Below are 27,179 nucleotides of genomic sequence, written 5' to 3'. Positions count from 1 at the left end.
AGGAGGCTGAGGATTCCACGTTGTATCATTTGTTCTACCTCACAGAAAATGATTTAACCCCTGATGTATCTGAATGTGATGGAAATCCGTATCATCGACAGGGTCTTGGGGCTTCGCCAGGAAATGGGTTGGCAACACTAGATCAGTCAGGGAATGAACCCTTTCTAATTCCCCACAAGACTTTTGGAAAAGTTGCTGTTTGATTGAGTATCTCTAATATACTCTTTGCCCACTTGAATGAGGGCATTCAAACATTCAGTAATAAAATAAGTTAATATAATCTTAATAATTATGTGCAAAATAGATCCCCTCACTTTCCAGAAAAGAAAACCACAAGACAAAATAATGGGAGTTCTAAATTTACTTTTTTTTTTTTTTAATTCAGCTTTGTTGAGGCTTAATTGACATATAAATTTTAAGATATTTAAAGTGTCCATCAGGGAGATTTGATGGGCTTCCCTGGTAGTTCAGCTGGTAAAGAATCTGCCTGCAATGCAGGAGACCCAGGTTCGATTACTGGGTCTGGAATATCTGCTGGAGAAGGGATAGGCTACCCACTCCAGTATTCTTGAGCTTTCCTGGTGGCTCAGCTGGTAAAGAATCCACCTGCAATGTGGGAGACGTGGGTTCAGTCCCTGAGTCAGGAAGATCCTCTGGAGAAGTGAACGGTTACCCACTCTGCTATTCTGGCCTGGAGAATTCCATGGGCTGTACAGGGGTCGCAAAGAGTCGGGCACAACTGAGTGACTTTCACTTTTACTTTCAGGGAGATTTGATAGATGTCTACATTAGGAAAGGATCCTCTCCATCTGGTTAATTAACACCTCTTACCACCTCACAAAAAACGTCAGTGATATAAACTGGAATCATAGTATACTGCTGTTTAAAAATAATTTATGTGTTATTATTTATTTGTTTGGCCTTACCCAGTCTTAGTTGTGGCACTCAGGATCTTTAGTTACAGCACGCAAACTTTTTAGTTGTGGTATGTGGGATCCAGTTACCCAACCAGGGATTAAACCTGGGTCCCCATGCATTGGGAGCATGGAATCTTACCCACTGGACCACCAGGGAAGTGCCAGTATATAGCTTTTAAAAATTGGCTTCTTTCATTTAGCTACATGCGTTTAAACTTCCTCCACGTCATTTCACGGTTTGATACTCTGGGAAAGGCAAAACTATGGAGACAGTAAAAAGATTAATGGTTGCCAGGGGACTGGGGGGAGGGATGAATAGGTGAAACACAAGGGAGTTTTAGGATGGTGAAAACTATTCTTTATGATAGTCTTCATGTGGTGGATACATGTCATTATACATTTGTCAAAACTTAGAGAATGTACAACACAAGGAGTAAGCCCTAATGTAAATTAACTTTAGTTAATAATAATGTAGTCATATTGACTCATCAGTTGTTAGATATGTACTACATTAAAGCAAAATATTAACAATAGGGGAAAGAGGGCTTTTATTTTCTAGTTCTACATGTAGGAAACTTGAGAGTTGCCACTCTGTACTAACAATAAGTAAAAACATGAACAGACTGAGGAAAAAGAGTCAGTGATAGCTACACGCTGCTGCTGCTGCTGCTAAGTTGCTTCAGTTGTGTCCGACTCTGTACGACCCCATAGACGGCAGCCCACCAGGCTCCCCCGTCCCTGGGATTCTCCAGGCAAGAACACTGGAGTGGCTTGCCATTTCCTTCTCCAATGCATGAAAGTGAAAAGTGAAAGTGAAGTTGCTCAGTCGTGTCCGACTCCTAGCGACCCCATGGACTGCAGCCTACCAGGCTCCTCCATCCATGGGATTTTCCAGGCAAGAGTACTGGAGTGGGGTGCCATTGCCTTCTCCAGGTAGCTACATAGTTACCGCTTATATTTAGCAATAGGAGTGGAGATCTAGTTCTGTGAAGGCAGTTTTCAATGGCACCAGGAATTTGATCGCCAGATAAACATAGACAATGCCTAAAACCCACCCATTTCCATTACAACCCTCCTTAACTTCCAGCCTGAGGAGGAAGGAGAATAAGGAGAGAAAGATGGCGACCACATGTATAAGAAATGATGAAGTTCTACTTTCTCTGGTTCTTCCACCTACCTTTGGTCCCACCTTAGTCTTTACTTCCTTATAAAACTCTCAAGGATTGATATATCTAAGCAGAGTACATAGCTAAAGTTGTACTAGAATTTTTCTCTGTGCACATTCTTCCCTAGGTAAGCTTATCATTCTCGTGAATTCGGATACCTTCTATATACCAACAACTCCTATATCTATATATCCATGGTACAGATTTTTCCTCTGAGCTTTAGATACATAAATACAGCTTCATAGTAAACACCTCCAAACACATGGTTTATAGGTACCACAAATGCAGCAAGTCCAGTTGAGCCTGGGCTGTTTCCCTGACAAACCTATTCTCTTCCAGGGTTCTCTGACTCAGCGAATGGCACCTGGTTGCCCAAGTCTGACACCTAGGAGTCATCCATGACACCTCCCATGTCCATATTCCAACTTGCAGTCAATCACCAAATCCTCTGGATTGCAGCTCCTGCAAATCTTTAAGTCCATCCACTTCAGCTCAAGGTGAAGGGCACAGTCCTCCAGACTACCAAGTCTGCGCAAGACGTCTGACACCAGCCAGAAGTTTGGGGGTTCTTGGAGCTACCCTCACTTCAGACACACACACACACACACACACACACACACACACACATATATATATATGTTAGTCACTCAGTTGTGTCTGACTCTTTGTGACCACATGGACTGTAATCCACCAGGCTTCTCTGTCCATGGAATTCTCCAGGCAAGAATACTGGAGTGGGTAGCCATTTCCTTCGCCAGGGGATCTTTCCAACCAGGGATCAAACTCAGGTCTCCCGCATTGCGGGCAGATTCTTTACCATCTGAGCCACCAGGGAAGTCCTTCGCTTCTGGCTGCCTACAAATACAGGGGTCCCCACAGATTCCTTCAGGTTTGATAAATTGGTAGAATGATTCAGCAGAACTCAAGGAAGTACTATATGCACAATTACAATTATACAATTTTATTATAGCAAAGAGCCAGCCAAAGTAAGAGGTGCATGTGGCAGAATCTGGGACTGAGAGGGCTCCAGATTCAAGCCTCATACCCACGTTGGTGTCCAGAGATTTTACTGAGGCTTCAGTAAGCAGGCAAGTTGGTTGAGTTGTGGCCCACAGGGTTAAACTCAATTTCCAGCCCTCTCCCCTTCTTGGAGTATCACATGGCTCAAAGTCCCAACCCTCTAATCATCTGATTGGTTCCTCTGGGGTGGACAGTCCTCACTTCAAGACTTTTGATGTATTAAGAATCCCCACACTGAGTCATCTCTTAGCATAACCTATCAGAATGCCTACCATGAGTCATTTACTAGCACAAACTGTTAGATGTGGTTTGAGGGGTCACACATTCCTATTACTTGGGACATTCCAAGGGTATAAAAGTTAGCTCCTAAGACCAGGGACAAAAGCCAGACTTGTCCCTGTTGACTGGTTTGATCTCCCTGCTGTCCAAGGGACTCTCAAGAGTCTTCTCCAGCATCACAGTTCGAAAGCATGAATTCGTCAGTGCTCAGCTTTCTTTATGGTCCAACCCTCACATCCATAAATGACTATTGGAAATACCATAGCTTTGACTATACAAACTTTTGTCAGTAAAGTGATGTCTCTGCTTTTTAATATGCTGTCTAGGTTTGTTATAGCTTTTCTTCCAAGGAGCAAACTCTTTTAATTTCATGGCTGCAGTCATCATCTGCAATGATTCTGGAGCCCAAGAAAATAAAATCTGTCACTGTTTCTAATTTTGCCCTGTATATTTGCCATAAAGTGATGGGACCTGAAGCCCTGATCTTTGTTTTTTCAATGTTGAGTTTTAAGCCAACTTTTTCACTCTTCTCTTTCATCTTCATTAAGAGGCTCTTTAGTTCCTCTTCATTTTCTGCCATAAAGGTGATGTCATCTGCATATCTGAGGTTATTCATATTTCTCCTGGCAGTCTTGATTTCAGCTTGTGCTTCATCCAGTTTAGCGTTTTGCATGATGTACTCTGCATATGAGTTAAATAAGCAGGGTGACAATATACAGTCTTGACGTACTCCTTTCCCCATTTGGAACCAGTCTGTTGTTCCATGTCTAGTTGTAACTGTTGCTTCTTGACCTGCATACACGTTTCTCAGGTAAGGTAGTTGGGTATTCCCATCTCTTTAAGAATTTTCCACAGTTTGCTGTGATCCACAGAGTCAAAGGCTTTAGTGTAGTCAATGAAGCAAAAATAGTTTCATCACTGCACTGCAGCTTAGATCTGGCACTGCCAGATCTTAGTTCTGGTGCCCAGAACAAACAGGCTTCATTCTTTTTCTAACTATAAGAGATGAAAGGCCAAGAATAAGCAAATCAGGGCTTAGGGAGATTTTAGTCTATAAATGCCATCAGCACACTTTATTTCGTCTTCAGTTGCTAAAACTTGATGGTATAGCAAGGAAGATTTAATATGACCAGATATACTCCCAAACAATGACCAATATAGTACAGCTTGGTTAAACCAAAGATTACAATAATTTTGCCTTATGTCTTTTTGGTGATTTACAGTTTAAAGTGCTTCATATACCTTATCCTTGGATATTAGTCATGGTGTAAAAAGAACATAAAAATTAATTCAAAAGTTGAATGATAATTAGTAAAGAAAAAAGATTATTCAGCTTAATTCATTTAAGAATTAAGTTGGGCTAAATTCATTTTTCTAGCTCATTTTTCTAACCATTGATATGCTAATTTAGATTACTCTAGGAAGCCTATTGTGTGGCAATCCTTTGTTAATATAGCTCAAGATATTTTGTTAATTTGAAAGTTCAGAATTTCATACGATACTTTTTCCAGTGTTTTTTCTCCTATAAAACCAAACTTATTTTAGTGTGACATGAAAGAATTAAGATAAAGCAGATATAAAATTTTCTGATAGGAAGATATTTGCTATTTAAGCAGAATATTCTCCTAAATAGGGAGAAATTCAAGTCTGTTTTTGAGAATGTAGTGAAGGTTCTTTAAGTCTGATATTACATCAACTTATCTCTCAGTCATTTTCAGATGCAGAAAATTATGTCCTCACTCTTTTCCTTCAAAATTTCTATATTTAAGCTTTTCACAAATTTATATTGACCAAACTAAGGAGGCTTAACTATAATGACGATATTTTTCTAAATCTTTTTTTTAAAATGGCTCCAGACACTTTATTTAGAAAAAATAACTAAGAAAGGATCTGGTTATAACAGATCAAGCTCACACCTAAGCCTTATTCTATGCCTCCCAAACCCTAGAAATAAGACAAGATAAATATAATAAACCAGTAAATTCATAACTATGTAGAAGATAAGAGTAACAGTTGAAGAACAAAAACTATGAGATTCTTCTAAAGTATGGAAAGCAGTCAGGTCCAAAATTTTAAAACCATAACCGGAAATGAAAGAACTTCTATAAAAGACCATTTATGAACTGATAGAAGTATTCCAGTGTATCAGCTAGGGAAGCAGAGAAGCAGGACCAGTAGTGGAGATATCTATATCCCTATGTACAAAGAGATTTATTACAGGAAATTGGTTTACCCATTTGCCCAATTGTGGGAGCTAGTTTTGATCTCTGTGAAACTCTATGAAGCTATGGTCTCTATAAAGTTATTAGCTCTCCTGCCTTGGAGCCAGATCCATGCAGGTGGCTCAGCCCTTCATATAAGGAAGTCCTCTCAAATTCAGGCCCAAGAACACTTCTTTGGTCAAGATCACAGTCACCAGCTGCCATTGGAAAAGCCTGAGCTAGATCTCCTTTTCTATTGGCCATGTTGCTGTTCAGTTGCTCAGTTGTGTCCAACTCTTTGCGACCCCATGGATTGCAGCACACCAGGCCTCCCTGTCCTTCCCCAACTCCTGGAGTTTGCCCAAGTTCATGTTCATTGCATTGATGATGCTGTCCATCCATCTCATCCTCTGAATGGATCCTCTGCCCTCTTTTCCTTCTGCCCTAAATCTTTCCTAGCATAGGGACTTTTCCAATGAGTTGTCTGTTTGCATCAGGTGACCAAAATACTGGAACTTCAGCTTCAGCATCAGAACTTTCAATGAAAACTCAGGGTTGATTTCATTTAAGATTGACTGGTTTGATCTTGTGTCCAAGGAGTCTTCTCCAGTACCACAGTTTGAAGGCATCAATTCTGTGGTGTTCTGCCTTCTTTACCATCATGATCCAGCTGAAATCTCTGGCTACTTTGGTTAAGGAAGCCAAGGAAGGATCAGACCCAACAGCCTGGTCTCAAAAGTACTAACTTTACAGCTGACCACAACAAGCCAAGAGGCGAGCTCAGAGAGCTTCTCCTACTAATGCACTGGTTTTCTTGGGGAGCCCCAAACCACATTATATTCAATGTAGTTTATTCTGGTGAGCTTGATCTGGATTGTATTTTAGATCAACCCACTTATTCTCAGTTCAAGGGATCCTTCCTTAAACAGACACAATTGTTCAACTTCTTTTAAAATACAAGCTGAGTGCCAGAAGCCAACTAGGGGAAATGTCTTCTTGTCCAGCGGTTGCTCCGACAGCAGTTCTTACTGTGTATATACAAGCACAGGTTACACATTCCCTGTAGAGGGCTGACCAGCGGTGGAGGAACCGTTCTGGGGCATCCTTCACAGAATGAGATGTTATCTGAATGGATAAGTTGTCTCAGACTTTCTTTAAGTGGGATGCATCCTATTTTTCTTCTTAAACCTCTAACCTCTAACAAATAGGCATAAGATATCTCCATAGTGCAAATTACAAAAACTTGAGTTCAGAGTCCAAGAATGTAAAAAATAGACTAAGAACTAAATGACTACTACATATGGAACCAGTCCACGAAGTTAAGCTGATTTTAAAGGCTTCAACTCAAGTACACAATGAGTGATGTTTACTTTGAAACTCTATCTTTTGAGCTTTTCAGTGATCTTTTTTATGGTGTGGCAGCCTTTCCCATGAGGGGATCTTATTTGTCGCAGTGGGTGCTTAGTAGCATTACCCTTCTGAATGGCCAACAGGGTTCCCCACTGTTTCAAAACCATTTGCAGAACAGTGTCAGTCTCTGGGGCCCTTCATGTTTTTCTCCTCTGGTACAACAAGACAAATGCACTGAAATTGTGCCAAGATTTCTCTTCAACCCTAGCATGAGATAAAGAGGATTTACAGGCAAAGAACTCCCTTGAACAGCAGCCAAAAAAGCAGATAACTTTTAAGTAACACAGTGTGGTAGAAGAAACTGCCTTGTGGCAGTCTACTGTGGAGAAAAATAGCAACTATTTACAGTACGTGTTGGCAAACTATCTATGTATAAGCCCTAGAAAAGGTGAAGGGTTGCCATACTGTTTCTGGGTTTCCTCACACTGCTAACACTGAACTGAATATTACAAATAGAAGTTTAGACTTTTAGTGTTTATCTTTAACTACATTCAATTTGAATGGAAGTGAATTCAAAGAATATATTAAAAGGAACATATTATGAGAAATTTCCTAATATTTTATAGATGTACTACACCTTTCACTTTAAGAGAGAAATAATAGATAATTGCTTTCTTTTACTGAAGGTCTCTTTTCTTTTTCTATATCAAATGATTCATCCTCAGATTTCTCTAAATAGTAAATTCTCAATGTTTTCAAGGTATAATTAGATTTTAAAAATTCTTTTAAAAAACATGTTTTCTGGAACACTTCTATTGAGTCAAATGAAGTTGGTTATGCCAAGACTCTCAAGTCATTAACATGGGAGATTCAATGGTGTTATGAGGTTTAATTAATTTCCAAAACCACAGTACTTATGGATGAAGCATGACAATCACAATACTTAAAGACACAGATTTTTATTTTATTTTTTTGTTTGTTTTGCCACGTGGCTTGTGGGATCTTAGTTCCTCAACCAGGGATCGAACCTGGGACTGTGGCAGGGAAAGCCCAAGTTCTAACCACTGGTCCTCCAGGGAATTCCCAAGACACTGATTTTTAAACATACATAAAATTAGGAGACAAAATGTATAGTAGCTATGGAAATAGCTATGTCAGCCATAACAGAGACCAGGGGAGAAAAATGCTTCAGTCTGAAGATCAGTAATAATCCAGATGCAAAAGAACTGTTGACTCTGATAGGGTAGGAAAAACCTATCAAGATCTCTCATCTTCCCTACTCCTCATTTTTATTCACCTACAATGTTCTGATAGTTAATTTGTTGCTCAAGTACCTTAATACCAGGAAAGAAAGTTCACTGATTTAGGGGAGGTGGGACTAGCTCTTATTATATTGATAAACTGCTTAACAAACTTATTTGATGAGTTCTCCACATATGGATAATGTCAAGTTACTGGACCCAGACTGCTGGGGACAAAGTCCTGTAAGTCCAACATGGGGCTAGTCAGAAGACTTTAGATCAGTGGTTCTCAAACCTTTCTACAACATAGCAGATTCGGAAAATGATAATACATGTTAGCCACGCTGACATGAACTGGAAGGGACTCTGAAGAGTCAATATGGGGCTTGGTGAAGAAAAATTATCAAATTATGTATATTTTGCATATTTACAATAAGAAAAAATTAGTAGAAATATTAGTATAACTTTTAAATGAAAAGTTGCATTTGTTTCTGTAAATATTTCACACACACACACACACACACACTTCTGATTTGCAGCTGGAAACTGCTATATGTAATTCCTGATCTAAACCTTTCATGTTCTTCATACCTTGGTCAGCAACTATGATTAAATAAGAAAAGGCAGCAAATAATTGATGATACTTTTTCTTTAATGAATAAAAACTGCTTTTTTGCTCTTTATCAAATAAACCTTTAATATTGACCTTTAATATTGCAAAATTTTACTACATAGGTTTATAATTTTTAAGCATTAAAACTCTCAACTTTCTTTGACAAATGTATGATTGAAATAATTTGCAATAATGAATAGATATTTAATCCTTTAAAATGTTTTCATACTATTTCAAAATTTTAATGAAGTTTTTCTTCTAGAATAAAGATACTGCTCTACTCATCTCACTAATTTTTTAGGATTTCAATTCTAACACTTGCTAAACACAGTGAGTGATTTTTTCCTTTGAATTCATGAATGTTGGCAGTGTACATTATAATATTTCTTGTGGTCCTTCCAATCTTGGACAAGGCTCATTAAGATGCTCAAAATTTGGTTAATATATTTTTTTAGCTAACAAACCAACCTTCAAATTTGCAAAGAAAGAATTATTTTATACCCACACTTACACCCAAAATTTCAATTCTTCTTTTAGCTCAGAAACTCTTGGTGAGAATATTAAAGCTTTACTCTTCCAGCAACTTTCAAGGATACAATACAGTGTAGATAACTATAATCATCATACTGTAGATCACATCTCCAGAACTTACTGATAACTGAAAATTTATACCTTTTGACCAATAGCTTCCCATTTTCCAGGGTCCTTCAGCCCCTGGAAATCATCATTCTACTCTGTTTCTATGAGTTCTAATGCTTTCAGGTTGCACTTATAAGTGAGATCATATCATATTTGTCTTTCTCTGTCTGACATTTCACTTAACATAATGCCCTCAACGTCCATCCATTTTGGCATAAGTGGCAGGAGTCCTTTCTTGTTTATGGCTGAATAATCTTCCATTGTACACAGATACACATTTTCCTTATCTGTTCGTCTCTTCAGTTGTTTTCATGTCATGCTGCTGCTGCTGCTAAGTTGCTTCAGTTGTGTCCAACTCTGTGCGACCCCATAGACAGCAGCCCACCAGGCTCCTCTGTCCCTGGGATTCTCCAGGCAAGAATACTGGAGTGGGTTGCCATTTCCTTCTCCAATGCATGAAAGTGAAAAGTGAAAGTGAAGTCGCTCAGTCGTGTTCCACTCTTAGTGACCCCATGGACTGCAGCCTACCAGGCTCCTCCATCCATGGGATTTTCCAGGCAAGGGTACTGGAATGGGGTGCCATTGCCTTCTCCATTTCATGTCATAGTTACTGTGAATTATGCTCCGCAGTATTGCTTTGAAAGTCATCTCTGAATGTTAAGCCTAGAAACTGTCCAGTCTTAGCACCAATTCTCTAAATCTCTAATTCCCTGCTAACTAGAATAGAATGTGTTGTCTGCAATGGAACTTCAAATGACACAGTAATTGAAACCAGAAGTGACTATTGATCTTAGAAGCTCAAAGATATAAATCTTGGACTAGTTGGTTGACTTGACTGAATTTGAAAATGGTAGATTTGCTTATGTTGAGAGGATGTCTTATTGAGTCACTTGTGGTCTCCTAGAAAAAAGTACCTATTGGAGACAGTTTTGACAGACCAAGGGGCTACTACTATACCACAGTGTGGTGGACAAAAGGGCTGCAAGGGATGTGGAGTGGTTGAAATACTTCTAAATATATTTAGTGATTCTGAGACAGAAAATGACCATTTTAAGATCCCAGTAAAAGCCATGGCTAGAGAACCAAAGAATGCTTACAGACAATGATATTTTCTCTCTTACAACCATTGTCTGGATTCCAGTTTATGAATGTACTGAATTCAGAGCCTCACCAGGCTTCTGAGAAGGCCTAGAAGGAATGACCAACTCAGTAGCAGTGAGCAACCCTAATGTTTAGATTATGGTCTCTAAATTTCATTTTCGTGGTTCATTATTTAATGAACCAGGGCAGACAATATTTCCAAACTACACATATGATAAATAACTTGCATCTAGAATATATGGGCTTCCCAGGTTTAATCTCTGGGTCAGGAAGATCCCCTGCAGAAGGATATGGCAACCCACCCTAGTGTTCTTGCCTGGGAAATCCCATGGACAGAGGAGCCTGGCGAGCTACAGCCCATGGGGTCGCAAAAGAGTCAGATATGACTTAACAACAGCAACATCCAGAATATATAGTTAATTCTTACCACTCAGTAATAAGACAAACAGCCCAGTTAAAAGTAGAAAAATATTTGAACAGATACTTCACAAAAGAAGATACTGAAATGGTTAACAAGTGTGGAGAATCAGCTTATCATGATTAGTCATAAAGGAAATGCAAATTAAAACCAGAAGGAGATAACACTACATAACCAAAGGGATGACTAAAACTAAAAGGCTTGACAATACCAAGTGTTTTGGGGCATAAAGCAAATGGATCTCTGACTCATTGCTGATGGGAATACAAATATAGTATAGTTCCTTTAGAAAACAGTTCGGCAAGTTTTGGTAACATCAAACATACACATGGCATAAGACCCAGAAATATACTCTTGGGTATTTTCCCAAGGAAGGAGAAACATATGTTCACACAAGAACCTGTGTATAACTGTTTAGAGCATATTTATTTATAATAGTCCAAAACTGGAAAGAACCCACATGCCCATCAACCAGCAAATGGATGTGGTCCATCCAGGCAGTGCAATGCTACTCAGCGACAGAAACAAACTGCGGATACATGCAACACCATGGACAAATCTCAAAAGCTTTTGCTAAATTAAAGAAGCCAGACCGAAATGGTAGTGCTTTGTGTGGTTCCATATATAAGATGTTCATAAAAATGCAAATTAAAGGAAGATAAAACAGATCAGTTGTTCCCAGGGAAGTGGGATGGAGAAAGAGGTTTGACTTTCAAGGTGCGTGAAGGAAATTTGCGATGATGATGGGAGAGATTTTTTTGCTGCGGTCAATCAAAGGGCATTTTATGAAGATGGCATTTGGAAGTCGCTTCGCAGAGACTCTGGCCGAGGCGCTTCACTGGGAGAATGCGCCTGCACCTCAGAGTGTGAATCCATAGCCAGTTCTCTGGTCAGAAGCGGAGGTGGCCCTGCTTCCTGATTTCATTGTCACTAGGGCTGGCTCTCAACAACTAGAAGGGGAGGATGCCCAGTGCCTATCCTGCCCCCAGAGTCTGGGAGTCAGTCACCAAGGATGCACATGGCTTCTCAGGTACCTCCCTCTAACCGCTGTTGGGATATGGGGCAGCCAAGCTGGCGTTTCCACTGCCCAGGCGCACGCGGGCGCTGACTGCGCAGGCGCGGCTCCCTGTCGCCTAGCAACCAGTCACAACAGAGGACTCGCCAGAAGCGCGCTGGCGGTGGTTGGTGCTGTTCGCCAGATCAGAGGAGCCGTTGACCCGCTGGATCTCCCTGCAGGTAAAGGCGATTGGGCGGCTGCACCGCTATCCTGGGAGTTTGGAGAGGCCCAGGGCAGAGGCCCCAGCAAGACTTGAGGAAAGAGAAAGTGCCCCGCGTGTAGGAGCATCCGGAGCAACTGAGGGAAGACCTTGAGAGGACCTCTGGGTCCCTGCTTTATGCCCGCAGTATTAAACTGGGGTCCCAGTGGATTTCATAAGCGTGCCAACAGCTTCCAATTCAACAGGTGACAAAACTGAGGTCCAGAGCGGGTATCTGAGGGTCTAAGATTCCGTTATTTGCTGAGCAACTCAAAAAGTGGGTCCTCAGTTGTTCTACACCTTCTCAAAATAAATCTCGTTAGAAAACGTTTAAGATCGCATAAGGCTGAAAGTTCACGAAGAAGATCAGTAAATTCGTGAAAAAATGAGTCCAATAATCAAAACTATGAACATTCAAAACAGATTTGTTTTCATGCCCAGTGCCGTGAAGTTCATACCTTTTAGCCCTGTTATTTTATGCTAGGGATTTAAACTAAAACAATTGTGAGTATGAAAATTTCACCTCTAGGAATGTTCATTTGCAGTCTGCACATAATTTCAAAAAGTTGAAAACAAATGGTCAACAATAAGGGACTGGCTGGATGATGGGCTTTAAAATTTTGTTTTAAATGGCATGCTGATCCAGTGATGATGACTGAAGCAATAAATGGAGACGGAGATTTCAAGAACTTGTCTGTTAGTTTGAGAATTTAGTAAGAAAATGCCCCCAGGAAGGTAAGTTGAGAATTGCAGATAGAAATCCAAGTAGGAAGGTAAAATCACTATAGAAAACACACACCAAAATGAGCTATGTCAAAATAGTGCTCATCTTCCTGAGCTTATTTATGAGTGATTTTTTTTTAAATTCCATTTGCCCTTCCTTTTTCCCCAAATTCTCTGTATTGAAATGTGATACCTGTATAAGTAAACGGTAGACACGGAATTATGAGCTTAAAAGGAATTAAAAGGATAAGTTTTATGTGTTTTGGCACAATAAAAATCAATGGGGAAGTGGTAAAATAGTCAGGAAAAACAGGTTTAGGTTGCTTCAAAAATCAAAGGGATTTATTTTCTTAATTTGACATCTCAGTAGCTTTAAAGAATAAAACAAGGTCATTTAGTTGCATCATGTTGATTTTAAGTGAAATGTTTAATTTACAAATTAAAAAAAAACAAAACCTGAGAGTCATCTCTTGGGTTCACTGCCCTGGACTCTGTCAGCTGTGTATTTTCTCCCCTATTAACTATTATACCCAAAACAGTTAAAAAAAAAAAAAAAGAAAAAAATGCTTCCTACTTAACCATGCTGCTGAGGACAAGTTCTATCTCTGTAATCCTGTATGTTTAAGCTATTATAGCCTCTGTATTTTTCAGTATGCAGTTACTCAAATTCACTCTCTTGAGATGGGAAAAATAAGTTCCCAAGTGAAAAATCAGATGACATCAAGTAACTTTCTACAGGTGTAATTTAATTGCTTCTTGAATGTTATTCATAAGGAATTCTTTTGTAAAGCAAAAATTGCTATATGTTGGAATTGGTTATAAAGAGGTATGGAAACTCTTTTTCCTAAAGAAATCATAGGAAAGATTTTCATCTATTCAGAATAGTCTGTGTGTCTGCCTGAAACATTATAAGCGCAAGTCTAGGATCTGTGTGGTTTTCACGTATCTGAGAAAGATGTCAGAGATCTGGAAAAAACTATTGGTCCTAAGATATGAAAAGAAAATTCAAAATTAATATTGTATTTTATTAATTAGATTTGAAAATAAAATAATTTTCTCATTTTGCAATAATTTCCAGATGTACAAACAGATGAGTCATTTCATATGCAAATTTTCAAAACTTTTAATGATGAAAATAATAGTCAGTGGGGGATATGAGTGTATTTTAATGTTTTAACATATTAGATATAGCGTGAGGTAGTACATCCCAGCATAGGCTTCCCCAGGGCCTCAAAGATCTTGAAATTTTTGTGACTGGAAGTCAGGGACCTGGAATAGATGTCTTTCAGAAGTCACTATGAATTTCTATGAACATCTGACTTTTAAACATATGTGATCAATTATGTTCAGTGTCTTTACTGTTTGGAGTTGCTTTTGTTCCTTGATGAGCCATCTGAACTAACCCTGACATTGTAGATTCTCTCCAAAGGTATCCTACTTCCCAGAATTTCTCTTGAGACTATAGTAATTTCCTTGAGACTAGATTACAGTGGTCCCCAACCTTTTTGGCACCAGGGACGGGTTTTATGGAAGCCAGGACAGGATAGGGCGAACAGTTTTGGGATGATTCAAGTGTGTTAATATGTATTGTGTACTTTATTTCTTTTATTATTATATCAGCTCCATCTCAAATCATCAGGCATTGGGAACACCTGGACTAGAATATATTGTCTGAAATTGCCCTAATATCAAACATAACCCCACAAACTCTCATTGGAGAAATGGGTTATTTTAACAATCACCAACAGCATCTTGGAAAGTTTTCTGTACCCAAGTGGAGTTACTCCTCTGTGGTATATCAAGTATGTATACTGTTCCATTAATTTTTTCCTTCACAAGACTGGACATAAAAGGGCAGGTGGGAAAGGGTCTTTGCAAGGAGTAAACCCAATTTCCCTAGAATTCATCTTTTCAGATTCTCAATTACTTTTTAAAATTGAGATATAGAATATATTAGAGAAAACATTTTGTTATCTAGGAAAATGACACAGATGTTCACTTGGACTTAGTAGATCTCAGATACCGTTCAGAAAATAATTAGTTACAAACAACAGAGTTAAGGATGTTTATGTCAGTTGGTCAGTATGTACCAGGCATTGTTCTAGGTGCTTGGGATAGATCAGTGCAAGAAAGCAGACAAAAATCCCTTCTTTTGTGACAGAACATCCTTGCAGATCTCAAAATTAATTTGCATTTAATCTCCCAAACCCTACACAAGTGAGCTATAAGTGTAGTAAATCATTACCTGTTATGTAAGTAAAATTTATGTCATTAATGTATTCTTTCTAAACCGGAAGCCAGGACTAATGCCCAACAATCTTACCAATAAGTTCCTTTAAAACTGTGAAACTTGGGATGTAGAAAACATATTTGTATATGTGCAGTTGTGTATTGCATAGTCTCTTTTTAGGTAAAATTTAGAAGAAAAAGTACATTTCCTTCTTGGTATGTAGGTAACAGAGATTTGTGCATATACAATGTACAGATGACATTTTAACCATTTGTGGCATTTTTTTCCAGAATGGGTAAAAAGGTAAAGAAGGAAGCAGAGCCCCCTCCCAAGGATGTGGTAAGTTTCTGATTTGAATACTAGCAGCATGTTAACCAGTTTTAAAAATAAGTTGTTCAAACAGTTTGGCATGTACCAGTATATACATGAGTGCACAGTGGCAGAAGTCCAAAGTCTGACTAATGATAAGATTAGTCAGAGAAATCTAACATTATGTAAACAAACATTTACAATATTGTCATTACATAATTAGCACAATTAGAGAGTAATTATTAGCTTTTCCAGTATGTGGATGGCATGTTTATAAGCCTAGTTAATGAACAAATAGTTTTGGTTTGTTTTTTCAAATACTTTCAATTTACATTTGCCAGTCTCTCATTGATGTTAATTATCTAAGTGGATTTTAAAAAAATGAATGAAGGTAATGCTATAGCTACTAGGTATGTATGTAAGGTTGTCTTTAGATGAGCATTTGGATATCAGAAGTCCTGTGTTTTCCAATCCTATGGAGAGAAAAGTCTGTGTTCATCACCTTTTTCTCTTTCAAGTGCTTGAATAATGCATTCCTCAAAACACAAACCTTTATCTCTCCCTTTTATTTATTTTTATTTTTTTTAAATATTCTCCCAAAGTCTTTATTGAATTTGTTACTATATTGCTTCTATTTTATGTTTTGGTTTTTTGGCCACAAGGCATGTGGGATCTTGGCTCCCTGATGAGGGATCGAACCCGAAACCCCCGCATTGGGAGGTGAAGTGTTAACCACTGGACCACCAGGAGTCCCTATCTCTCCCTTTTAAAAGCGAGGTTCAATAAACTTAATGTCCAATAGGTTGGCAATTGGGATGAGGTGATCTTAGAAGATGTAAGATGGTTTAAAGTGGTTATGGTAAATAAGCATGTATTACACAAAAAATTATTTCCATAGCAGTAGTGATCACAGAAGTAAACAATTAGAAGTGACAAAATTGTTTTAAAATAAAAACTTAGTTAAATAAATTATTCCATTTTGATAAAATGATGTCACTTAATGTTTGATAGCATGGGAATGTGATTACAATATTTAAATTAAAACGTTATAATAGGGACTTCCCTTGGTTCAGTGGCTAAGACTCCATGCTCCCAATGCACAGGACCCTGGGTTTCATGCCTGGTTAGGTAACTAGATCCCACATGCTGCAACTGAGAGTCTCATGCTGCATCTAACCACATACCACAATTAAGACCAGGCACAGTCCAAAAAAAAAAAAAAAGGGAAAAAGGCTATAATAAAATAATTAAAGCAGAGTTCTATCATTTCTCTTTAAAGTTTATGAACTGCCAAAAGATTGTGTTAAAAATGTCCTAGGACAATTTTCAATTTAAAATCTTATTTGGAACAGACATTTGGTGTGGTTTTCTTCAAATAAAATATGAATGGGGAAAAAAGTATGTGTAGTCAACAGACTCACAAGATTTACAGCCTGAAGGAACCTGATGTTAATGCAGGAGTCTTCCCAACAACACTGGAACATTGCAGTTACAAATGTGAGCTCTGTCCCAGGTCTGCCTCTCATAAACTGTTATTTTGGTAAAGTTGCTAAATCTGGCCAAGTTATTTCAGTCTTTTTTTTTTTTTTTTAATCTCTTAAATGAGATCTGTCATGTCCAAATCATTTTGGTAAATGATTACAATGAAATAGAATACATGAAATTCACAGTGTCTAGCACATAGTAAACACTCAGTAAATAAGATCTGTTATCCCGAGAATCCTTTAGATTCTCTCTCTCTCCCTCTCTCCCTCTCCCTCTCCCTCTCCATCTCCCCCTCCCCCTCCCCCTCCTTCTCCCTCTCCCTCTCCCCCTCCTTCTCCCTCTCCCTCTCCCCCTCCCCCTCCCCCTCCCCTTCCCTCTCTCTCTCTCTCTCTCTCACACACACACACACACACACACACTCCTATGTAACTTTTTATGTATGATACCTCAATGTAGCTGGCAACAAAGGGTACAGATAACATATCGGCACAGGTCTAGAAAAGTTTTGCAGAGATGGTCAGTGTGGTCTCCTGATGAAGTTCATCGGTCTGCCTCCTCTCCTTTGGACATAATGCTCAAATGTTCTAAATTCTCTTGTTTTAATCATTGCATCTAGTTTGCATTACCCTTATTTTTACTGCAAAATAGCATTATTGACATCCTGTTACCATAAAGTGGAGTCATGAACACAGTACTTGAGGACAAACACTTTCTGATTAAAATTAGAATTAAGGGACTATTAAACAAATAGACATATTTGTCTAATACACCTTTCATAATTTTATGTCTTGCTGGTATTGTCCTCTCTACTCCAATCTTTGAGGAGCACAGTCAAGGACTGAGAAACAATTCCCATCCTCAAGTTAACAAAAATCTAGTTCTTGTTTCCTTGGGTCACCACAGCCTTGGGGACTGCTGAAGGCATGTGGTCCTTGACTATCCTGAGGGTCCTTCCATCCTTCCCCTACTCTGACTTTATGTTAATAAAGCTGATAGAGCAGTATTACATACCTAATTGCTTTTCTATAGTATAAATTCTAATGCTTCAAAACACTATCAGTTCAGTTCAGCCGCTCATTTGTGTCCGACTCTTTACAACCCCATGGACTGCAGCACACCAGGCCTCCCTGTCCATCACCAACTCTTGGAGTTCACTCAAACTCATGTCCATTGAGTCGGTGATGCCATCCAACCATGTCATCCTCTGTTGTCCCCTGCTCCTCCTGCCTTCAATCTTTCCCAGCATCAGGGTCTTTTCAAATGAGTCAGTTCTTCACATCAGATGGCCAAAGTATTGGAGTTTCAGTTTCAGCATCAGTCCTTCCAATGAATATTCAGGACTGATTTCCTTTAGGATGGACTGGTTGGATCTCCTTGCAGTCCAAGGGACTCTCAAGAGTCTTCTCCAACACCACAGTTCAAAAGCATAAATTCTTCAGCACTCAGCTTTCTTTATAGTCCGACTCTCACATCCATACATGACTACTGGAAAAACCATAGCTTTGACTAGATGGACCTTTGTTGGCAAAGTGATGTCTCTGTTTTTTAATAAGCTGTCTAGATTGGTCATAACTTTTCTTCCAAGGAGCATGCGTCTTTTAATTTCACGGCTATTTTAAAACACTATAGCACAGTTTAAACTATCTGAACTTGGAATTTGTTCCAAGATATACCTCTTCAAAGTCTGTGAAGGGTTTGTTGTATAAATTATAGATGAAAAATCAGATTTAAAAGGGGGATATATAACTTCTTGAGAAAATAAACTTTTTCCTGTCAAGCCATGGCAGTTTGCTTCTTTTATATCTCCTAAAACACTGTTTCCAAAGATTTTTATTTTTATTAATCTTTCATCTACTGGTTAAGATGGGTAATGGGGATGGAAAAAAAGGATGTTCGGTGATAAGGTTAAAACAAAAATCTCCCTTTGCTTTTGTTAGTAGTTTCATTGTCGAAGCATATACTGATATGTGCATTTATGGTTTATTGCTTCCATTTCTTCTCCTAAAGGAGAATACTAGCTGAGAAGATGCCTTGATGTGGGGAAAATATGGCTTGAATAACTAATACAACTATATTCTGCTTTCACAAATCATTTCCAAGTCTGGCTGAAAGGTTGTTTGTGATGCTTTAATAAAAAGCAGACTTTCTGTGGATTGAGTGCATGAAAGAATTATTAGCAGAAATGACCATAGTAGGCAATATTTGGTAGGGCATCAGTAATCATGAATGGATGTGAGAGTTGGACCATAATGAAGGCTGAGCACTGAACAATTGATGCTTTCAAATTGTGGTTCTGGAGAAGACTCTTGAGAGTCCCTTGGACAGCAGAGAAATCAAACCAATCAATCCTAAAGGAAATTAACCCTGAATATTCATTGGAAGGACTCATGCTGAAGCTGAAGCTCCAATACTTTGGCCACCTGATGAGAAGAGTCAGCTCATTGGAAAAGACCCTGATGCTGGGAAAGATTGAGGGCAAGAGGAGAAGGGGGCGACAGAAGATGAGATAAGTTGGATGGCATCACCAACTCAATGGACATGAATAAACTCCAGGAGATAGTGAAAGAAAAGGAATCCTGGCATGCTGCAGTCCATGGGGTCACAAAGAGTCAGATATGACTTAGTGACTGAACAATAACAACAGTGATATTCTGTGACTAAGTTATACTGTCAAAGTCTAATCCTTGCTTCATCACCCACCAACTCTGATCTAAGGCAAATCTGACCTCTGTATTCCCCAGTGAGGATGTGATGATGTCCACTTCATGGGATACCCACTTCATAACCACTTACAGCAGTGGGGCAAGGTTAGGTAAATAAAAGATGCTTAGAACAGTGCCAGGCATTAGATAAGAACTCAGTACATGTAATTATTCATGATGTGGCTGAGGGTGCTGTCCATCACCCTACAAAACTGTTGAGGTTTGCTTGAACCTGTCTAAAGAGGCAAGTTATGTCAGTTTTGAAAGACCAGCCAGCTGCTAAAGTTCCCAGTTGCCCAGAACATGGCCATTATGATTTATGGTCAGGTCTCTTTGAGCTTAAGAGCATGGACATTTTATTCTCTTACATTTCAGAGACAACTGAATCCACAGAATCTAAACTCATAGACTGTGATCTAGCTCTAGAATATTAGTGGTTAAGTATCAAGTTAAGTAGACGTTTATGTTAATGGGTCAATGCCTTCTCTTCTGGTTAAGTGCATGTGGGAACCAAGTATGGTGGCTGTTGAATCAGAGGCACTGGCAATAGCAGAACCTGCTCTCCTACCTGGAAAACCAAATCCAGTTCCGTGGAAGAAGGGATGTCTCCTGCGGCTTGTTTTTCTGGACCCTTTCCACCAGCCTGAGAATGACTCAGGTTGTAAAGCAAATGAGAGGTTATTTAGCTGTTTTCATTTTAACTTTTACCCTTTTGCAGATTTTAACTGATGTTTAAAGAGTCTGTACGAAAAGCTTGTGCCAGGGTGGTGCAGTCGGCTTCCTTCTGTTTATCTGTCTCCCTTTTCCTGGGCAATTGTCTCCTCACGATTGGAGACCACTGACTCCATAAACACATTCCAAAAGAAATCAAAAAAGCCTTTTATTTGCACTTGCTGGCGCCATAAAAATCACTCAACTGTCATGATTTATCTCTTTTCACTGAGTCCAGCTTTATAATTGTATGTTCTTTTAGACATGTGCTGTCTAATCATGGAAGCTAGTGGTCACATATGGTTATTTACATTTAAATAATTGAAATTGTATTAATGAAAACAAACAATATAAAATGAAAAATTCAGTACCTCAGTCGCATTAGTTCAAGTGCTCAAGAGTCACATAGACAATACAGGATGGGGATCCTTCCATCACTGCTCTTCTGTTGGGCAGTCTTATCCTAAATGGTCTTGTTTCCTTAACAGAGAGAGAAAAGCATCTCTACCAGTCCATGGCTTCTCTAATTGACTGGACTTAAAATTCAAAGCTTAGCCAAAACGGTTCCCCTTTCTCTCATCCTCTTTGTAAATAATTTGGGTTCATCATTTATTCCGTACAGAGCGCGAAATTATGATTTCACAACCAGCTTGTTGGTGACTCGCTATGAGTTCCTCACAGGAAAGCAGATGGAATCTGTAATTACAGCACAGGATTATTTATTTAGTCATGTGGCATTCTGTTACAGCTATCATCTTATTCTCAGCGCCTTTTCTAATAAAAGATTACTACAGCGCTGCAGGCTCTGTAGGAGAAATGCATGTCATGCCAAGTTTCTCTGCTCTCTGCCAAACATTGATATTTCTTCGTTGACAGCTCTTATGATGGTAATTCTCCCAGTCTCAAACTTCCTTTTAAGCTTCTTGTACCCCCATAACCTTTTTCTTAAGGATAACCAGAAGATATGACGAAATACTAAAGTGTTATCTGAACCACAGAAGGAGAATTAAAAGATGTTTAAAGGTATTTCCACATACCCTACTCCTTTGAGAACTGTAGTCATTCTGTGGAGATCATGACAAATCCATACTTCAGCATAGTCTGTTCATTCACATGCTTGCAAAATTAAATTTAAAAATATTGAAATATCAGAAGTCTCTGAATTGGAAGTTCGAAAATGTAAGGAAAGGTAACCATTCAGGATGCCAGGGGCACTGTCTTAGGTGAAAGTTGATCTGCGGTTGTGATTCTCAAGGGTTCAGTGCAGGGTCAGGGGCCCTCATGAGGATAGAATGGTGTCTATGGACTCTCTCCCTGCAGAAAGCACACCAAAAGTCCTGCCCACAATTTCAGAGAGACAAGCTGTCCCTGGAGCCCACTGATGGCTTCATGAATCTCAGATCTGAAATCTTCTTTTCTGGCCTCAATAGACAGTGCAGCACTCAAGGAAGGCATTGCAAGGCCACAAGCATAAAAAAGAAGTTTCCAGAGGCTCTTTAATACATTCCTTTATAGGGATTTACAGAGTGTTTCTATATCCAGGGTACTGTTCTAGGTAATAGGGATAGAGAAATAATATAACCCCCTGCCTGAAGAAAGTCATTCATTTATCAGACAAATATTGAGTACATATCACACACAAGTCAAGTATTCCTCTACATCCTGGGCATATAGATCAGGCCTCAAGGCAACTTATTAATACACTCAAATGGGGAAACAGTCAATTAACAAAAAAATGTGAAAATTCCAGGATAAAATCAATGAAATTTTACCTGAGTTTTGTTGAAAAAAAAAATCCAGAATTTTAATTTCAAGCATTGTTAACTTTTTCTTTCTTATCATGTCATCATTACTTTAGAAATCCTTTCTTCAGAGTTCAGACCACCATTATAATTCAGTTTATTGATTTTATCAATTTATTGATATGCCACTATTGTGTTTCTATTTTGTCCTCCCCAACCTTGGCTGAAATATTTGCTGAGTAATTTGTTTGAAATTACAGTTGATATACTTGAGTTTGAAAACGCCTGAACCTATCTTTTTCACATCTGAATGAAAAATTAGCAAAGTTTAAATTTCTTGAACCCATCAACAGAAAATCAGATTAAAGATTTACTGATCATGGTCCTACCCATCAGAACAAGACCCAATTTCCCCCTCAGTCAGTCTCTCCCATCAGGAAGCTTCCATAAGCCTCTTACCCTTCTCCATCAGAGGGCAGACAGACTGAAAACCACAATCACAGAAAACAAACCAATATGATCATGTGGACCACAGCCTTGTCTAACTCAGTGAAACTATGAGCCATGTCATTGTAGGGCCACCCAGGATGGACAGGTCATGGTGGAGAGTTCTGACAAAATGTGGTCCACTGGAGAAGGGAATGGCAAACCACTTCAGTATTCTTGCCTTGAGAACCCCATGAACAGTATGAAAAGGCAAAAAGATAGGATACTGAAAGATTAACTCCCCAGATTGGTAGGTGCCCAATATGCTACTGGAGATCAGTGGGAAAATAACCCAGAAAGAAAGAAGAGATGGAGCCAAAGCAAAAACAACACCTAGTTGTGGATGTGACTGGTGATGGAAGTAAAGTCAGATGCTGTAAAGAGCAATATTGCATAGGAACCTGGAATGTTAGGTGCATGAATCAAGGTAAATTGGAGGTGGTCAAATAGGAGATGGCAAGAGTGAACATCGACATTTTAGGAATCAGCAAACTAAAATGGATTGGAATGGGTGAATTTAACTCAGATGACCATTATATCTACTACTGTGGGCAACAATCCCTTAGAAGAAATGGAGTAGCCATTGTAGTCAACAAAAGAGTCTGAAATGCAGTACTTAGATGCAATCTCAAAAATGACGGAATGATCTCTGTTCATTTCCAAGGCAAACCATTCAGTATCACAGTAATCCAAGTCTATGCCCCAACCCATAATGCTGAAGAAGCTGAAGTTGAATGGTTCTAGGAAGACCTAAAAGACCTTCTAGAACTAACACCCAAAAAAGATGTCCTTTCATTATATGGGACTGGAATGCAAACATAGGGAGTCAAGAAATACCTGGAGTAACAGGAAATTTGGCCTTGGAGTACAGAATTAAGCAGGGCAAAGGATAATAGACTTTTGCCAAGAGACACACTGGTCATAGGAAACACCCTCTTCCAACAACACAAGAGAAGACTCTACACAAGGACATCACCAGATGGTCAATACCGTAATCAATCTGATTATATTCTCTGCAGCCAAAGATGGAGAAGTTCTATACAGTCAGCAAAAATAAGACCGGGAGCTGACTGTGGCACAGACCATGAACTCCTTATTGCCAAATTCAGACTTAAATTGAAGAAAGTAGGGAAAACCACTAGACCACTCAGGTATGACATGAATCAAATCCTTTACAATTATACAGTGGAAGTGACAAATAGATTTAAGGGATTAGATCTGATAGACAGAGTGCCTGAAGAACTATGGACAGAGGTTCCTGACATGTACAGGAGGCAGGCATCAAGAACTAACCCCAAGGAAAAGAAATGCAAAAAGGCAAAATTGCTGTCTGAGGAGCCCTTACAAATAGCTGTGAATAGAAAAGAAGCTAAAGGCAAAGGAGAAAAGGAAAGATAAACCCATTTGAATGCAGAGTTCCAAAGAATAACAAGGAGAGATAAGAACACCTTCCTCATCAATCAATGCAAAGAAACAGAGGAAAATAATAGAACGGGAAAGACTACAGATCTCTTTAATAAAATTAGAGATACCAAGGGAACATTTCATGCAAAGATGGGCACACAAAAAAAGGACAGAAATGGTATGGACCTAACAGAAGCAGAAGATATTAAGAAGAGGTGGCAAAAATACACAGAAGGACTATACAAAAAAGATCTTCACGACCCAGATAATCATGATGGTGTGATCACCAACCTAGAGCCAGACATCCTGTATGCAAAATCAAGTGGGCCTTAGGAAGCATCACTATGAACAAAGCTAGTGGAGGTGATGGAATTTCAGTTGAGCTATTTCAAATCCTAAAAGATGATGCTGTGAAAGTGCTGTACTCAATATGCCAGCAAATTTGGAAAACTCAGCAGTGGCCACAGGACTGGAAAAGATCAGTTTTCATTCCAATCCCAAAGAAAGGCAATGCCAAAGAATGCTCAAACTACCACACAATTGCACTCATCTCACATGCTAGTAAAGTAATGCTCAAAATTCTCCAAGCCAGGCTTTAGCAATACATGAACTGTGAACTTCCATATGTTCAAGCTGGATTTAGAAAAGGCATAGGAACCAGAGATCAAATTGCCAACATCCGCTGGATCATCGAAAAATCAAGAGAGTTCCAGAAAAATACCTACTTCTGCTTTTTTGACTATGCCAAAGCCTTTGATTGTGTGGACCACAACAAACTGTGGAAAATTCCTCAAGAGATGGGAATACCAGACAACCTAACCTGCCTCCTGAGAAATCTGTATGCAGGTGAGGAAGCAACAGTTAGAACTAGACATGGAAAAACAGACTGGTTCCAAATAGGGAAAGGAGTATGTCAAGGTTGTATGTTGTCACCCTGCTTATTTAACTTATATGCAGAGTACATCATGAGAAATGCTGGGCTGCAAAGAAGCCCATGCTGGAATCAAGATTGCTGGGAGAAATATCAATAACCTCAGATATGCAGATGACACCACCCTCATGGCAGAAAGCGAAAAAGAACTTAAGAGCCTCTTGATGAAAGTGAAAGAGGAGAGTGAAAAAGCTGGCTTAAAACTAAACATTCAGAAAACTAGATCATGGCATCCGGTCCCATCACTTCATGGGAAATAGATGGGGAAATAGTGGAAACAATGACAGACTTTATTTTTCTGGGCTCCAAAATCACTGCAGATGGTGACTGCAGCCATGAAATTAAAAGACGCTTGCTCCTTGGAAGAAAAGTTATGACCAACCTAGACAGCATATTTAAAAGCAGAGACATTACTTTACCAACAAAGGTCCGTCTAGTCAACGCTATGGTTTTTCCAGTATTTATGTATGGATGTGAGAGTTGGACTATAAGGAAAGCTGAGCACCGAAGAATTGATGCTTTTGAACTGTGATGTTGGAGAAGACTCTTGAGAGTCCCTTGGACTGCAAGGCAATTCAACCAGTCAATCCTAAAGGAAATCAGTCCTGAATATTCATTGGAAGGACTGATGCTGAAGCTGAAACTCCAATACTTTGGCCACCTGATGTGAAGAACTGACTCATTTGAAAAGACCTTGATGTTGGGAAAGATTGAAGGCAGGAGGAGAAGGGGATGACAGAGGACAGATGGTTGGATGGTATTACCAACTCAATGGAGATAAGTTTGAGTAAACTCTGGGAGTTGGCGATGGACAAGGAGGCCTGGCATGCTGCAGTCCATGGGGTCGCCAAGTGTCAGACACGACTGAGTGACTGAAATGAGCTGAACTGAACTGAAATTTCTTGAGTCACAAGCCTTTCCTCTGAACTGTGCTGATCATTCCCATTAGAGTGTTGGGGGTGGCGGAGGGGAGGTGGGGGAGGAAGATCTAGGTCATTTGCTGAGGCCTTATATGTCCTTATTTTTCAATAATATTTCTGCTTCCTATTATATATTTTCCTCTTAGTCAAGCTCCCATTTTATCTACCGTAAATGCAACATTCATTTCCATTTTAAACCTTCCTGGTGTTGTTTCCCCCAACAGAATGTCCTTTCTCCTTATCTTAGCCTACCCTGTTGTATCCATTCTTCAAATCACATGTAAAATTTCCCCACTCTACAGACCTTTATCCATCTACCCCAGTTCAAATTAATTCTCCCTTCCCCAGAGCAACATTTATTGTCTTGCCATGTTTTTGTACTTCATATAATCCTAGAATTATATATTTGGAAGAGCTCTGAGAGATATAATCCAACTTCCAAATTTTCAGATTAAAAAAGATGGGGTTAGGGATTTCCTTGGTGGTCTAGTGGCTAGGAGTTCATGCTCCCAATTCAAGGGGCCCAAGTTTGATCCCACATGCCCCAACCATAATATCCCTCATGCCTCAACTACGATCAAGGATCCCTCATGCTGCAACTAAGATCTGGTGCAGCCATATTAATATGAAAAAAAAAAATGTTAGTGAGCAAGTGATGACCCCAAGTGCTCTGGAATTCTGGGGTTACCTTTTAATACCTAACTAAGATAATTCTCACGGAGAAGGCGATGGCACCCCACTCCAGTATTCTTGCCTGGAAAATCCCATGGATGGAGGAGCCTGGTAGGCTGCAGCCCGTGGGGTTGTGAAGAGTCGGACACGACTGAGCGACTTCACTTCCACTTTCACTTTCATGCATTGGAGAAGGAAATGGCAACCCACTCCAGTGTTCTTGCCTGGAAAATCCCAGGGACTAGGGATCCTGGTGGGTTGGCATCTATGGGGTCGCACAGAGTCGGACATGACTGAAGCGACTTAGCAGCAACAGCAGCAAAATAATTCTCAAGCCTCAATCTCCAGGCACTTTTAGAAGTTCTTCCTTAAAATTTCTGTGGATTTCCAGGCCCTTATATTCCTGGTCAGTGCTGCAGACAGCATACTAGCCATGCCTCTAGGCTCTCCTAGAGGCCATTTTTACTCAATGGTTCATGTCACTGGAATCCATAAGGACCTATAAGCCTGGTGCACATAGCAGGTATTTACTGACGATCTGTATTCCAGAAAGAGTCTAAGAGGCTTGAGACTTTGAACACTCTTTCAGCTCTAGTACAGAGTTAGACATGTGCAAAAAACAGCTTCAGCTTCAATTTGTTTTATTATTTAGAAGATTTAATA

At 39.3% G+C, this 27,179-nt stretch overlaps 1 protein-coding gene across 7 annotated transcripts in view; it reads left to right on the top strand.

Moving 5' to 3' along the window:
* Nucleotides 1–12,080: 12,080 nt before the first annotated feature.
* The window catches only part of ARMC3 (armadillo repeat containing 3), an 89,602-nt gene continuing 74,503 nt past the window's right edge, over nucleotides 12,081–27,179 (top strand). For 6 of the 7 annotated variants that reach the window (XM_044928149.2, XM_044928147.2, XM_044928148.2 and 3 more), the window contains exons 1-2: nucleotides 12,081–12,181; nucleotides 15,445–15,493. In XM_044928149.2, the coding sequence (XP_044784084.2) occupies nucleotides 15,446–15,493 (48 nt within the window). In that variant the 5' untranslated portion in view covers nucleotides 12,081–12,181; nucleotide 15,445. Of the gene's footprint in view, nucleotides 12,182–14,544; nucleotides 14,727–15,444; nucleotides 15,494–27,179 lie in introns of all 7 variants that reach the window. The other variant, XM_045162713.1, reaches the window with a different exon arrangement.

Source organism: Bubalus bubalis, chromosome 14, assembly GCF_019923935.1.
Source record: "Bubalus bubalis isolate 160015118507 breed Murrah chromosome 14, NDDB_SH_1, whole genome shotgun sequence".
Taxonomy (NCBI): Eukaryota; Metazoa; Chordata; class Mammalia; order Artiodactyla; family Bovidae; genus Bubalus; species Bubalus bubalis.
This window is presented reverse-complemented; position numbering and strand designations above follow the sequence as displayed.